Raw genomic sequence first — 14,801 nt, 5'->3', positions numbered from 1 at the left:
AATGCTGGGATCCCAGGGAATGGCAGAAGATGTGCTGGGGAGGGTCAGTTGGACATGAGGAAAAGGTTCTTGACCCAGAGGTGCTGGACACTGGAAGAGGCTCCCCAAGGAGGTGTCATGGCCCCAACCTGACAGTGTTCAAGAAGAGACTGGACAACGTCCTCAGACCCACGGTGTGAACTGTGGGGTGTCCTGTGCAGGGACAGGAATTGGACTCAAGATCCTTGTGGGTTCCTTCCAGCTCGGGACATTCTGTAGTTCTGTGCTTGGAAGGGGCTGGGGGGCAGCCTGGTTCCCACAGCGATTTCCCTCTCGGCCAAGCTGCAGGAAGAGCAAGGGAGGGGAGGAAGGCAGAGAGCACCAAATCTTTTCAGTCCCTCTCAAGGCCGATGCACATTTCTCTCAAACGACCCTTGTTCCCACAGGTCCCTGATGTGACTGAGGAGCCTGGGCCAGCCCATAAGGCGAAGCCATCCCGCCCCATGACGCTGCAGGGTAAGGAGAGGGGACGGGGCGATGTCACTGTGCCGTGGCAGCTCTGTGCCTGTCCTCGGCAGCCAGGGGCAGCCGCCTGCTAATGCAGAATGCGATTTCTTCCCTGCAGCCCGAACCTGCCCCGCAGCTGTTCTGCGGTCCCAGCTGAGGCACGGGAGCGAGGCCCAGCGTGTGGCAACCCTGAGCCTGCTGGGAGAGCTGGCCCGCTCTGACGGTCAGTGCCAGGGCTGGGGACACACGGCAGGGGCTGGAGCTGCTGGGCTGAATGCTGGAATGGGCTGGAAGTGGTGCAGCTGCACCCGAGAGGAGCTGCAAAGAGCGGGTCCCCCAGCCGAGCTGACACCCTGTGATGATGCTCAAGCTGTCCCCAGCAGTTAGAAATGGGGGCACAGCAGGGACGATGCTCCAGGCTCAGTGACACGAGTGGATGGTTTGCAGAGGAGATGCTCCTACCAGTGCCATTTATCTCATTCTCTGCAGTACCAGGGCTTTCGGTGCCTATAAAACAGCCATGCCTCTAGAAACAGAGTCACTCTGTGCACACCCCTGCCTGCTGTGAATTCAGAGTCAGGCCCTGCTTCTCTGTCCCACCAGTGTATGTGAAGCTTGGAAGCTTCAAGGGATCCTTCTGCCATCAGGGCTCTGCTTCAGCACACCTCTCTGTGTCTCTTCCAGCTCCTGTAGCAAGGAAGAAGCTGCCCCAGGTGGTGGCAGCTGTGCAGCTGGTGTGCAACGACCCCAGCGCCCAGGTGAGCTGGTTTGGGAAGAGACAGTGCTGCCAGGGAGGGCAGAGAATCCCTTTCCCTCAGGACAGCCTGACCAGGCCATGGCAGCAGCAGAAGCTTCTGCCGTGCCCTCGTCATCTCCCCATGAGCCACAAAGGCTTCCCCAAGCGCAGGCAGCTTCCCTGTGGTTTGGAACAGGGGTTGATAACCACGCTCTCCCCGGCAGGTGCGGAGGGCAGTTCTGGAGTTCATCTGGGAATTGCTCAGCTCCGGCTCCCAGAGCTGCTGGCCATGGGATGTGGTGGGGCACATCTTCAGCGAGTACAGCCGGAGCTCGGGCAGACTGGTAAGGACAGGGCAGGACACCGGGGCTTCGGCTGGTGCCGGGGCCGTGCTGAGAGCTCCTGCAGGCGCCCTTGCCCATGGAGAGCTCCACGCGGCAGGGCCGTTGGCGCCAGCTCGGCCATCGCAGCGGCCTCCACAGGGCTGTGCCATGGTGGTGGAGATGTCGGGGTGACGTGGGTTTGCACCTGGACACGCCACCCAGGGCTGCCTGCACGCCCCTCGCGCTGAGCTGTGCCCACACACACCTCCAGCAAAGCTGCCTTGTGAAGGGAGGGACAGACTTGTGGGGACACGACACCATCCGTCCCGAAATGCTGATGGGCCATCAGCCCAGCTCAGCCCGTGCACACAGGTGGGCCTGGCTAGAGGAGCTTTCTGTGGTGTTTTCGTGCCCTGGCTCTCCAAAGCATGCCCTGCCCATCCCATAGCAGCCTGGGGCCCACATCCCTTCTGGCAAGGGGACAGGCTGTGTGGCAGCCCCTTGGGTGAGTGTTTCCAGCCGGGCACCCAGGAGATGAAGGCCAGGGATGGCCCAGCCTCCTGCTGGCTTGCCAAGGATCTTCCCTCTCTGGCTGGAGCATCTGGCTGGCTGGGAGATGTGTGTGTGCCACTCTCCTCCAGGGCTCCAGGAGGCTGTTTTGGGAGCAGGGCAAAGGAAAGGGCTTCTGGATTCTCCTTCGGGAGGTGGCTGCTCCCGGGATGCTGGCACAGCAGCGGTGGTGGGGCCGTGCCTGAGCCTGGTCGGTCGGGAGCTGAGAGGAACCGGGGTTTTGCCAACTCTGTCTTACAGGCGGCAGGAGGCCTTTTTGCCTGGGAGCCCCAGGAGGACAGAGCTCTTCAGTCCCTGTGCGTGGACATCCTGGGCTCGCTGGATGTCACTCAGAGAGGGATGTCCCAGGTAAGTTGCCATCTGTCCTGCTGCTGTGGCCACTTCTTGCCTTCAGAGTGTTTTTAATTGCTCTTCCTCATGGCCTGAACCTCTCCCCTCACGTGTGCTGAAGCACACGAGGCTCAGGGAAATGCAAACCATCCTTTACATCTTGGAACTGAGTGGAAATGCTGATGTGCTGAATTGCCCGGTTCTTCTCTGCAGCTCCTGTGGCCCAGGCTGCTGCAGTACGTGGTGCCAGCCCAGTACAGCGGCGTGCTGATCCCGCTGTCCCGCGGCCTGCGAGCCCTGCTGGAGAAACGGGAGAGAGCGGGATGTGAGGAAGAGGAGGAGCCCGATGCTGTGGTCTCGCTGGAGCAAGGTAGGAGCCCCAGGGAGTGCTGCTGGGTTTGGAAGGGGCTCAGGCCAGTCTGTGTCTCCCTGTGCCCCATGAACCCTGAGCAGGAGCCCAGGAAAAGCAAAGGGCAGAGTCAGGCTCTGGCTCCTGGGGAGCCGGGGGCTCCTTCCTGGCCGTGCTGGATCTGCTTTCACCCCATGCGGGGCAGCCTGGGGAGCCCCCGGGCCAGCACTGTGGCCGTGCAGCTGCTCTCAGCCCTGTGTGGGCCACAGGAGGTACGAGGGTCAGGCCATGGCGGGGCCTCTTCATCTCACCAGCCTTTCCCCCTCCCCGCAGCCCGGCTGCCGGCTCCCCAGGCGCTGCTGGCTCGAACGCTGGTGAGTAGCGGGGCCCCGGGGAAAGAAAGAGCTTTTCTGGCAGCACTCCCGAGCCTGCCCGAGCCCCGCGGGGATCCCAGTCCTGTCTCGGGGCTGGCGGGGGTGGCTCTGGTGGCAGGGGTGACCCGTCTCTGCTGCCCTCACCCAGGTGCTGGCGGCGGCTCCTCACACCAGCAGCGGCCGCGCAGTCGCTGCCTTGCAGCTGCTGCAGGCCCTGCAGGGCTGGATCTGCGGGGCCTTGGGGACAGCGTGGGCCACCGAGATCCCCCTCCTGCTGCAGCACCTGGCAGGTAAAGTGTGGGTGGGAGGAGAGGCTGGAGAGGAGGGAGGGGCAGCTTCCCAGCAGTCACACAGTGGGGATCAGCCACGGTCAGTGCGACCTTCCCCATCATGAATGCAGTGGCTCTGACAAACACCCCTGGGCTCCCTCCTGTGTCTGTGGCCTTGCAAGGGCTTTGGCACAGGCGCTTGTGGGCCCTTTCCAGCCTGATGGCCTGGGATTTCTGGGAGGTCTGACCGCAGAGGAGACCACCGGGCTCTTCTTTGGTGTGAGCTTGAGCAGCAGCAGAGCTTTTGCTTCCTCTTGCTTTCTAGGAAGAGCCGAGAGCTCCCTGGACTCTGCAGAGTGGGAGCAGCATGTGCTTAAGGTACAGCATCCTCGGGGTGTCACAAACGGACGGGGAGAAGAGGGAGCAGACAGAGTTGTGGAGAGCTGGTGAAAAGAGGGCTGGGCTTGGCAGGGGAGACACTGCCATTCCAGCAGCTCTCCCCAGCAGCATCCCAGGACACAGGGGTGTGGGAAGGGCCCTGGCCAAGGGCAGGGGGACACCCGCTTCCTCTCCTCTTCCCCCCAGTTCTTGCGAGCATCCCTGAAGCTCATTGAGGATGAGACCTGGAGCGTGGGCCTGAGCCAGCAGCTGAGCCGGCAGCTGGGCAGCTCTGCCCCCGGCTCCTGGCAGAAGGTTTGTCTCCTGCCCCACACCGGGACTCTGCCCACGCAGGCAGTTTTCACTGCTTCACCCCCAAACTGCGCTTCCCCCCGTGCTGCCCCGGCCTGGCACTGCGGGCAGTCCCGCCTGCTCCTGGGGGAGTCGGGTCAGTCTGGGGCCAGCCCTCTCCTGACAGGTCGGGCTGTGACCGCATCTCGGGCTCAGCCTGTTCTCGTTCAGCTTTTCCTCTACAAGGCTCTCGGGACAGCGCTGGCAGGTTGTCGGGACCTCAGCCACGTCCAAGGGCAGGTGCTGAGGTTCCTCCAGGACACAGACTCTGCGGAGCTCTCTGAGACCCAGGTGAGGTGATGCTCATGTCCTGAGCATCCTCTGCCTGTTGCTGGGGCAGAGGGAGAGCTGCTCCTGGCCCTGCTCCAGACCTCCCTGATGTGCCCATCGCTGCTGTTTCCCCCTTATTGCAACGTCCTGCCTGGCCGTTGTCACTGGCCGTGGCTGAGTGCTCGGGCTGGAGCCCACTCCCCATTTCCCTGTGGTTTCAGGGGATGATTTCTGTGGTGTCCCATGCTGCTGAGACCCACTTCAACCTGGTCTTGGACACAGTGACTGCTTTTACCAGAGACAGGTTTTATGAGACTTCCACGGGCTGGAAGGTAAAGGATCCAGGGTTTCACTCTTTGGCTTTCCTTTTTTTGACCTTATTTCCACTTCTACACCTTCTGTAGCCAAACTGTGGCAGCTGTGTTTATATCAGCCCTCTTGTAAGAGCTGCCCAAGACCTGTGTTTCAGAGGGGATGTCCCGGCATTGGGGCCCCTGAGCTGTGTTGGGAAGGACAGCGGTAAATCCGCCAGCAGTGTGTGCGATGCTGGCTGCTCCCTGCTCCCCATCCCGTGCCAGAGCCCCGGCTGCAGGACGGGAAGAGCTCCCGGCCCCGGAGCTCGCAGCTCGAGGAGCTGCCGGGAGGTGCCCAGGGAAGGAAGGAGCTGGTGAGGGTGCGGGGCAGGACCGGGGCTGACGTCTGGGGGCATGTCTGTTGTCACAGGCACAGCTGCCGCAGGGCACAGAGAGACCTCAGGCCACTCGTGCTGCTCTGATGTGCGTGTACAGCGGCATCGCTCTGCGTGCCCCCAGGGAGCAGCTGCTCGCCCGTGTGGATAGGGAGATCATGGGCACCATCCTGCAGCTCTCCAGAGTCACACAGAGGGTAGGAGCACGAGCCGTGCAGGGACAGGGACACCTGGGTGCCCTCATTCCAGCCCCTTGGGGCCGGGGTGTACCAAGATGGACAAACTCTTTCTAAAGATCCCTCAAGGAAGGGTTTGTCCTCAACATCCAGATGCAAACCCCTGTGTGTCCCCCTGCTGATACTCTTCTTCCACCTCTCAGCCCTGCAGAGAGTTCAAGGGGTGCTTTGCTCTCTTTGCCCTCAGGAGATGCAGCTCAAGCTCGCCCTGGTGCAGAGTGTCACTGAGGTCAGCTCTGCCATCCAGACTGTGGGTGATGCTGGCAGCTTTGAGCTGTCCTCGAAGCAGGAGGTGACACAGACCCTGCTGGTGAGTGCCTGCAGCAGGGACAGTCACACGGGGGAGCTTTGGGCTGCACTTTCCCCAGATGGGCGATGGTCTCTGGGCTTCACGCGAGCTCCTGGAGCTGTGTCCTGAGCTGGGGGGCCCTGGGGTGCAGGGTGGCTGTGGAGCAAGGTCCCTCCCTCGGTGCCTTTGGGGACCCGTGGGGTGACGGGGCAGTGTCTGCCCAGGCCTGGCAGCAGAGCCGGTCCCGGGGGAGGCAGGAGGGCCGTCCCGTGTCCATGTCTACTGACAACTCTGCGCCTGTGTCTCTGTGACTTGCAGGACTGGATCAAGGAGGAGCCTGCGGACTCCCTGGTGTACGGAGTGTTTCAGGCCCTGGAGGAGTTGAGGTGAGGGCTGTTCCCGACTCTGGGGACTCCCCGTGTGCCCCATCCCAGCTGGCCAGGGCAGCCCCAGTGGTGTTGAGCTGCTGGGGCTGTGGAGTGGGAGGCTGCTCCCCACTTTGGGTGTCTCCTGAGCCCCAGGGGTTCCTTACCCTGGGGTGGGGGTTTGCTGCTGCCCGGGGGGAGGCAGGAGCTGCTGGAGCTGAGGGCAGCGCTTGCTGGCAGGGGCTGGGGCTGGTGGGTTTGGGGCCCTCGATTAGGAGGAACCCAGGCATGGTTTGAGCCACTCTGGAGAGGGCTGGTAAATCCCCTTTCTCTTTTCTCTTCCTTTTTCCCCTGGCCAGCAAGCTGAGGCCAGCGCTGAGCAGGGAGGAGAACCGCAGCCTGCTGGCAGTGTGCTGCCAGGCTGTCCTGTCCTCTCCTTCCTTCCTCTTAAATGGGGAAAACATCTGTGAAGCTCCTGCTAGAACAGCTGCAGAGTGGTGAAGAATGAATGTGGGACAAATCACGTTTGGATGCTTCACTCCTGTCACTTTCAGTCACTAAAGGAGCCAAATAACATGCTTGTGATTTATAAACATTATTTTAATGTTCATGGCTTTTACATGTTACACATCCCAGGGTCTCAACTGCTGCAGTTCATATAACGTACGGTGAACAGGGAGGCGCTGAGTGTCCCAAAGCACGCCTCAAATCTGTAGGATACTCTTACCTGGAAACCTCATTGGACATTTACTCTTTGGTTTCTGAGTGTGTTCAACTAGGTAGTAGTTTATTTTTAATGCATCGTCTTAAATTTATTTTAAACCGCTTTTTTCTAATCTGTAAAATATGCAATGTGACTCAATATGTTTGAACTGAAATGATTTGTCAGGTGACACGTAGTGGAAATAATCTTTATTATGACAGTGATGTTTTTCTCAAGTATTTTGCCAAGAAAAGTGAATTTCTCAGATTAAATGGGTAGAAGTCAGCCAATACCTTTTTCAAAGAATGTGAGTTTGTCTCCACCTCTGTGACTAGTTGGAAGTATTTGAGTGTACATAATGTATACATTAAAAACAATTAAAGGCATCGCTGATGTTATACTTGTTGTGTGTGGATATTTTTTCCTGTTGCTTCATAGTGGTCCAGGCAAACTCAACAAAACACACCAGCAGAGTGTGAGTCAGTGCACCTGAAGCTGGATCATGTAGCCTTGATCTTTATCACAAGAGACGTGTGATTCAATCAAACTCAACGAATATTGCTGAACTGATATATGTCCACCTGTAAAATAATCACTGCATGCTCAGGTTCAGTCTGTATAGTTATGACAACATCGTTTAGATAGCAGCAACTTTTAACCTGTTTTTTTCCCTGCTAAATACTTTGTGAAGATAGAATGAAAGGAAAAGATGAGCATATTCCATTCAAAAGAAAGAAGTCTTTGAACACTCTGAGTTTACAGTTCTGTTCCGAAAGGGCACAAGTTAATACAGGTGGATCAACATTATGTAAATGCCATAGAACAAAATGTGGCTACTGTTGTTTATCTGCTACGATTTCTGTAGCGTTTTTAGACAATTTTAGAAGCAGACTCTTCTAAGGAATCCAGGATCTTGTGCTTCCCTGCATGTTGCTGATTCTGCACATTGTCTTCGATTAATGCTGACCTGGGGGATTTATCTGCAGTAAACACGGTGTAGATACTAAATCGGGTCTGGAAGCCATCTCAGGAGATGGATTAGCTCATCATTACATCAAAAACAGAAGGAATGCTACTTCCTTGTTTCCTGTGCTTATGTAATAAGGCACATATGTGTAGTAACAGAGTTCGTGCCCCCCGTACTTCATGTGCTTCTAGCAGTGTAAAAATAAGTTATTAAAATTAAACTGCCTTTCAGGTTTCCTGTTTTAATCACTTTCCCAGTTCCACTCTTTGTGTTTTTCTTTGTCACTGGAGCCCAACCCCGCTCACTGTCCCGCGACTGGGGACTCCGGACAAGGGGACACAGACGCGGGGGCGGCTGCACAGTGGAGCTCAGCGGACTTGAGAACCGCTCAGCTGGGTGAGGATCAGACACGTATAGAGCAACTTTGCTTTTTAAATGATGAGGGTTATGTGCTTTGGTTTGGAAGACGTCGGATTTGGAACGTTAAGGAAGCTGTAACTCCCTTGGTGTTTCCTTCTCCCCGCAGTCGCATTTCTGGTTCTGTCTGTCCAGTTGTGCTCCTCTCCCGCACCAGGTGCTGATCGTGGGGCTCAGGGTGAGGGGGGCAGGGAGGGCGGGGGGTCCGTGGGCTTCAATAAGTTTTGTTTGGGGTTTTTCAATCGCCTCTGTTGAGACATTGTATAAAAACTGATTGCTGCAGTGCTAATGAATGAACAGGAGGATGAGCAACAGACTGCAGAAACTGATTGGGTTTTGGTTTATTGAAAAATTGTTATTTAACTCAAAAGCAATAAGATCTTGCAGTGGTCTTCTAATACCTAGTGACAGCTTTTTAATGTACTGGTTTGGAACTTCGAGATGATTTTTGATATGAAGCGGCTGTTCCATTGTGGAATAGTGCAGGAGTAAACTCTTGCATTTCAGCATTCCTGGCACATCTGCAGCTTGATAAAGACCTCAGGCTGCTTGGTTTAATCAGACTTTTGTAGATCCCACCTTCACTGCTCAAAGCACCGGCTGCCAATGTGTTTTCTGGTGTTGTTACTGCTTTCTGAGCAAAGACGGCAGAGGCAGCAGCTCTGCTGGTGGTGTCTGTTTGATTGAAACATGGGTATCTACAGGAACTCTAACCTGAAAGCTCAGAAAGCTGTGGTCGGTGGTATATCTGTGTAATGTTTGTAGATTCTTCTGCAGTTATTCTTATGGCAACGAGCACGGAACGTTTGTGAGTGTGACCTGCTGTGCGGTTCGAAGGAAGAAAGCTGTGTGAGCTGCAGCAGCAGGAAGGCTGCAGCCGTGTAAGCCGGGGTGCAAACGGCACGAAACGGGCTGCAGCGGCGGAGCCCTCGGTCCCGGGCCGTCCCGGGCGGGCGCAGCCCGAGCGCTCCCGGCCCCGCTGCCGCTGACCCGCCGGGGCCGGGGCCGCGCTGCGGGCGGACAGCGCCGCTCTGCGGCCGCCGGCGGCTCCGGGCCGGGAGGGGGGGCGGGGCCCGGTGGCGGGCGCGGACGGGATTGGCTCCTGCGCGGGATGGGCGGGGCCACGCTGCAGAAGCGCGCGGGCCGAGGAGCTTGCCTGAAAAAGACTGTGGCGACTGGAACAGAGACCTTACCCTGAACCGTGGCTGTTCAGGTCACCGGCTGTGGGGAGTGCCAGAGCCTGCTGCTGTGGGGGAGGGAGGCCAGAATTTGACCTGTGTGGGGTGTGAGCAGGTGCAAGATCTGCTCAGCAAGGATGCAAAACTCAAGGAGGAGGTCGAGACACTAAGGACCATCAGGGAGTGTGAAAGGAGATAAACTGGTGGAGTAACTCCCTGGTGTGCCACTCAGAAAGGCCCCAGGGGGATACCCCCCAAAAGGTGACGGACCCCCTATCTGTCGGGCAGAGGCGGAAGACCCAAGACAGCCCCTGCCCTGTCGCTGTCGCGCAGAGGTAAGTGCCCTAAAAGATGAGGAGGATTGGAAGCGAGTTCCCGTTGGGTGTCACGGGAAACCCCCCCTCCCTACCTGCTTTACGTCCCCAGGTGCTCCTCTGTAACAAGTTTGAATCCCTGGAGCTTGAAGAGCAGGTGGGTGAGGACACGGTGCAAGATCCGCCTACAGGGACACGTAGGAAGAGGCAGTTAACTCCACACCTCAAGACTGCCTCTGACAAGAAAGAAAGAAGGGTGACTGTAATAGGCGATTCCTTCAGAGAGGGACGGAGGGCCCAATATGCAGAGCTGGCCCTCGTCATAGGGAAGTTTGTAGCCTACCCGGGGCCCGGGTCAGGGATATCACCAGGGCACTCCCTGACTTGGTGCACCCGACAGACTACTACCCACTGCTGATCTTCCAGACAGGTGGGGAGGAGGCTGCACCCCACAGTATGAGGGGAATAAAGAAAGACTTCAAGGCTCTGGGATGGATGGTGAAAGAGTCTGGAGCTCAAGTGATTTTCTCGTCACTCCTTCCATTTTTGGGTGACAACGTGGGATGGAATAGAAGAATTCAATCCGTAAACGATTGGCTTTGAGACTGGTGCTACAGGCAGGGCTTCGGATTCTTCGATAATGGCTGGATTTGTAGGACACCAGTCCACACAGTGATGCGTGGGAATTGTTTATCCTGCAGGGGCAAAAGGATGCTGGGTCAGGAATTAGCAGGGCTCATTTGGAGAGCTTTAAACTAGGCTTGAAGGGGGATGGGGTTGCATCAGTGGGGCAGCATTCTAGAATTGATGGGGACTGGGAGGCCTCCCATCCCCCTAGGGTGGAATCAGAATGCTCAGCTTGCTCCCTGAAATGCTGATGAGGCCTCTACAGGCAGCTGAGAGCAGCCTCACAGTCACAGGCCCTGGTTGTCATGGGGGATTTGAACTTCCCTGATGTCTGCTGGAAGGACCATTCAGCCAGCCGGGCGCAGTCCAGGAGGTTCCTCCAGTGCATTGAAGATAACTTTCCGATGCAAATAGTGGAGGAGCCGACCAGGAGAGGTGCACTGCTGGACCTCATCCTCACTAACAAGGAGGGTCTGGTCGAGCAGTAAAGGTTGAGGGCTGCCTGGGCTGCAGCGACCATGAAATGGTGGAGTTCAGCATCTTGTGCAGCAGGAACAGAGCAGCAAGCAGAATTGCAACCCTGGACTTCAGCAGGGCAATCTTTGGCCTTTTCAAGCAATTGCTAGAGAAAATCCCATGGACAAGGCTGTTTGAAGGTAAAGGGGCCCGAGACAGTTGGTTAATATTCAGGGGTTTCTTCTACCAGGCACAAGATCAGAGCATCCCAACACGCAGGAAGTCAAGGAAGGGAGCCAGGAGGCCTGTGTGGCTGAACAGGGAACTGCTGGGTTAGCTCAGGTGGAAGAGGAGAGTTTACAGATCATGGAAGGAGGGGCTGGGCACTTGGGGAGAATATCAGGCTGTTGTCAGGGGATGTAGGGAGGCAACTAGGAAAGCTAAGGCCTCGTTAGAATTAAAACTGGCACGAGGGGTCAAGGACAACAGAAAGAGCTTTTCCAAATACATGGCAGATAAAACTAACAGCAGAGGCAATGTAGGCCCACTGATGATTGAGGTGGGTGGCCTGGTGACAGAAGATACAGAGGAGGCAGAGTTACTGACTGCCTTTTCTGTTTCTGTCTACTCTGCCGGAGGCTGTCCTGAGGAGCCCCGTACCCCCGAGGCCCCAGAGGAAGTCAGGACGGTGCAAGAATTTGCCTTGGTTGATGAGGACTGGGTTAAGGAACAATTAGGCAATCTGGACATCCACAAATCCGTGGGTCCAGATGGGATGCACCCACGGGTGCTGAGGGAGCTGGCTGAGGTCATTGTTGGACGGCTCTCCATCATCTTTGCCAAGTCTTGTGAGACGGGAGAGGTGCCTGAGCACTGGAGGAGAGCAAATGTCACTCCAGTCTTCAAAGAGGGCAAGAAGGAAGGCCCGGGTAATTATAGACCGGTCAGCCTCACCTCCATCCCTGGGAAAGTGATGGAACGGCTTATGCCTTGAGATGGCACCAAGGATATTAATGAGAAGAGGGTCATTAGGGGCAGTCAGCATGGCTTCACCAAGGGGAAGTTGTGCTTGACCAACCTCATAGCCTTTTATAAAGATATAACGAGGCGGATAGATGATGGCAGGGCGGTGGACGTGATCTACCTTGACTTGAGTAAAGCATTTGACACAGTCTCCCACAGCATTCTCATAGCTAAAGTGAGGGATTGTGGTCTGGATGACCAGGTAGTGAGGTGACTGCAAACTGGCTGAAGGAAAGAAGCCACAGAGTCCTGGTCAATGGAGCAGAGTCCAGTTGAGGCCTGGATCTAGTGCAGTGCCTCAAGGGTCAGTGCTGGGCCCTGTACTGTTCAGTATATTCATCAATGACTTGGATGAGGGACTAGAGTGACTATCAGCAAGTTTGCTGGTGACACCAAGCTGGGAGGAGTGGCTGACACTGGAACCTGTGCTGCCATCAGAGACCTGGACAGGCTGGAGAGCTGGGTGGGGAAAAATGTAATGAAATATAACAAGGACAAGTGTAGAGTCTTGAATCTGGGCAGGAACAACCCCAGGTTCCAGTATAAGTTGAGGAATGATCCATTAGCGTAGGGGAGAGGGACCTGGGAATCCTGGTGGACAGCAGGGTGACCATGAGCCAGCACTGTGTCCTTGTGGCCAAGAGGGCCAATGGCATCCTGGGGTGGGTTACAAGCGGGGTGGTTAGTGGGTCGAGAGAGGTTCTCCTTCCTCTCTACTCTGCCCTGGTGAGACCCCACCTGGAACATTGTGTCCAGTTGTGGCCCCTCAGTTCCAGAAGGACAGGGAACTGCTGGAGAGAGTCCAGCGTAGGGCAACCAAGATGCTGAAGGGAGTGGAGCATCTCCCGTGTGAGGAAAGGCTGAGGGAGCTGGGGCTCTTTAGTTTGGAGAAGAGGCGACTGAGGGGTGACCTTATTAATGTTTACAAATATACAGAGGGTGAGTGTCACGAGGATGGAGCCAGGCTCTTCTCAGTGACAACCAGTGATAGGACAAGGGGTAATGGGTTTAAGCTGGAACATAAGAGGTTCCACTTAAACTTGAGAAGAAACTTCTTCTCAGTGAGGGTAACAGAGCACTGGAACAGGCTGCCCAGGGAGGTTGTGGAGTCTCCTACTCTGGAGACATTCAAAACTCGCCTGGACACGTTCCTGTGTAGCCTCATCTAGATGTTCCTGCTCCAGCAGGGGGATTGGACTATATGATGTTTCGAGGTCCCTTCCAATCCCTAGCATTCGATGGTTCTATGAAGTTCCTGCGCCACGACACAGATCACATTTATTACTCTTGGCTTTAGAGACCTGGAGAACCAAACCCAAACCGTTCCCATCGTGCCTTGAAGCAGCCTCTGCTCATGCGCAGTAGAGCAGATAAGTAGATAAATATTTGCAAGCAGCTTTATCTCCAGTCGCTGCCTGTTCATATAATTCTCATTCAACATTGCGCCATGCCTCCAACTGAAATGTACCAGCTGTAGGAAAGTCTAGCACATGATTAGCAATCCATTCTGAAAAAATTAACGAGTCAGACCCCGATACATCCTGAATTTGCATTTGTAGCAAATGTTGAAGGACATCCAGGGTTTGTCTCTGTTCAAGGGATAACTTCCCTCCCACGTTCCCAGTCGCTCACCTTTCCTTGGTGGTGGGTGCGCCCTGTCCTGGTTCTCGGTCCTTTTTCCTGGTTCGATTGGGCTTCGCTGCCAGAACGGCTGCTGCCTTTGCAGCCGCACTGGAAGTCCCTGTTCCAGGGCGCCATTTGTAGCGAATGAGGTACAGACTCTTTTAAGGTGCAATGAGAGACGTTTATTACAAATTCAGGCTTGCATTTATACTCGCTATGATGCTTGCTAGCACTTTTCTCTATTCCTGTAGCAGCAGAGTGCAGGCCGCAGTTTGCTTTCACCTGGAGAGGCATCCAGTACACGTGGAATCGCTTGCCCCAGGGGTGGAAACACAGTCCTACCATCTGCCATGGACTGATCCAGACCACGCTGGAGCAAGGTAAAGCTCCAGAACACTTGCAGTATATTGATGACATCATCGTATGGGGCGACACAGCGAAAGAATCTTCGAGAAAGGTGAGAGAATAATTCAGATTCTTTTGGGTGCTGGTTTTGCCATAAAACGAAGCAAGGTTAAGGAACCTGCATGAGAGATCCAGTTTTAGGAATAAAATGGCAAGATGGCCGTTGTCAGATCCCAATGGATGTGATCAACAAAACTGCAGCAGTGTCTCCACCTACTAATAAAAAGGAGACACAGACTTTCTTGGGCATTGTAGGTTTTTGGAGAATGCATATTCCTGACTACAGCCACAATGTGAGCCCTCTCTATTGAGTGACTCGTAAATAGAGCCAGTCTGAGTGGGGCCCTGAACAACGACAAGCCTTTGAACAAAGGAAACGTGAGGTAACTCATGCGGTGGCCCTTGGACCAGTTCGGACTGGACTAGATGTTAAAAATGTGCTCTACACCGCAGCCGGAGATAATGGACTTACCTGGAGCCTCAGAAAGCACCAGGAGAAACCCGAGGTCGACCGTTAGGTTTTTGGAGTTGAGGATACAAAGGATCTGAGGCCAACTGTACTCCAATTGAAAAAGAGATACTAGCAGCATACGAAGGAGTTCGAGCTGCTTCAGCAGTGATCGGTACTGAAGCACAGCTCCTCCTGGCACCTCGACTGCCGGTGCTGAGCTGCATGTTCAAAGGGACGGTGCCCTCTCCACATCATGCAACTGAAGTTACGTGGAGTAAATGGATTGCACTGATCACACAACGAGCTCGAACTGGAAATCCCAATCGCCCAGGGATCTTAGAAGTGATTACAGACTGGCCAGAAAGCAAAGACTTTGGGATGTCTCCAGATGAGGAGGAGGTAACACGTGCTGAAGAAGCACCACCGTATAATACCCTTTCAGAGACTGATAAGCAGTATGCACTGTTCACAGATGGATCCTGTTGTCTTGTAGGAAAACACTGAAGGTGGAAAGCTGCTGTGTGGAGTCCCACACGACAAGTTTCAGAAGCCACTGAAGGACAAGGTGAATCTAGTCAATTTGCAGAAGTGAAAGCCATCCAGCTGGCTTTGGACATTGCTGA

At 55.3% G+C, this 14,801-nt stretch overlaps 1 protein-coding gene and 1 long non-coding RNA gene across 2 annotated transcripts; both read left to right on the top strand.

Moving 5' to 3' along the window:
- The first annotated feature begins 3,325 nt into the window (after positions 1 to 3,325).
- Positions 3,326 to 4,339, top strand: LOC135578185 (uncharacterized). The gene is made up of 3 exons (XR_010469515.1): positions 3,326 to 3,458; positions 3,763 to 3,815; positions 4,023 to 4,339. It is a non-coding gene; the product is annotated as an uncharacterized LOC135578185 (long non-coding RNA).
- Positions 4,340 to 4,660: 321 nt separating this feature from the next.
- LOC135578184 (maestro heat-like repeat-containing protein family member 2B) lies at positions 4,661 to 7,053 on the top strand. Its single transcript, XM_065048540.1, has 5 exons — positions 4,661 to 4,768; positions 5,160 to 5,321; positions 5,548 to 5,670; positions 5,968 to 6,035; positions 6,374 to 7,053. Exons 1-5 carry the CDS (start codon positions 4,661 to 4,663, stop codon positions 6,513 to 6,515), a joined length of 603 nt encoding a protein of 200 aa, XP_064904612.1. The 3' UTR covers positions 6,516 to 7,053.
- The last annotated feature ends 7,748 nt before the right edge of the window (positions 7,054 to 14,801 follow it).

This window comes from Columba livia, unplaced genomic scaffold (assembly GCF_036013475.1).
Source record: "Columba livia isolate bColLiv1 breed racing homer unplaced genomic scaffold, bColLiv1.pat.W.v2 Scaffold_95, whole genome shotgun sequence".
NCBI classification, from domain to species: Eukaryota; Metazoa; Chordata; class Aves; order Columbiformes; family Columbidae; genus Columba; species Columba livia.
Note: the sequence above shows the minus strand (reverse complement) of the source record. Positions and strands in the feature narration are given on the sequence as shown.

Coding starts and splice junctions, on each gene's coding strand:
- LOC135578184 (XM_065048540.1), top strand. CDS start 4,661: ATGATTTCTGTGGTGTCCCATGCTGCTGAGACCCACTTCAACCTGGTC. Junction 4,769..5,159: donor AGACTTCCACGGGCTGGAAG/GTAAAGGATCCA, acceptor CTGTTGTCACAG/GCACAGCTGCCGCAGGGCAC. Junction 5,671..5,967: donor AGGTGACACAGACCCTGCTG/GTGAGTGCCTGC, acceptor TGTGACTTGCAG/GACTGGATCAAGGAGGAGCC.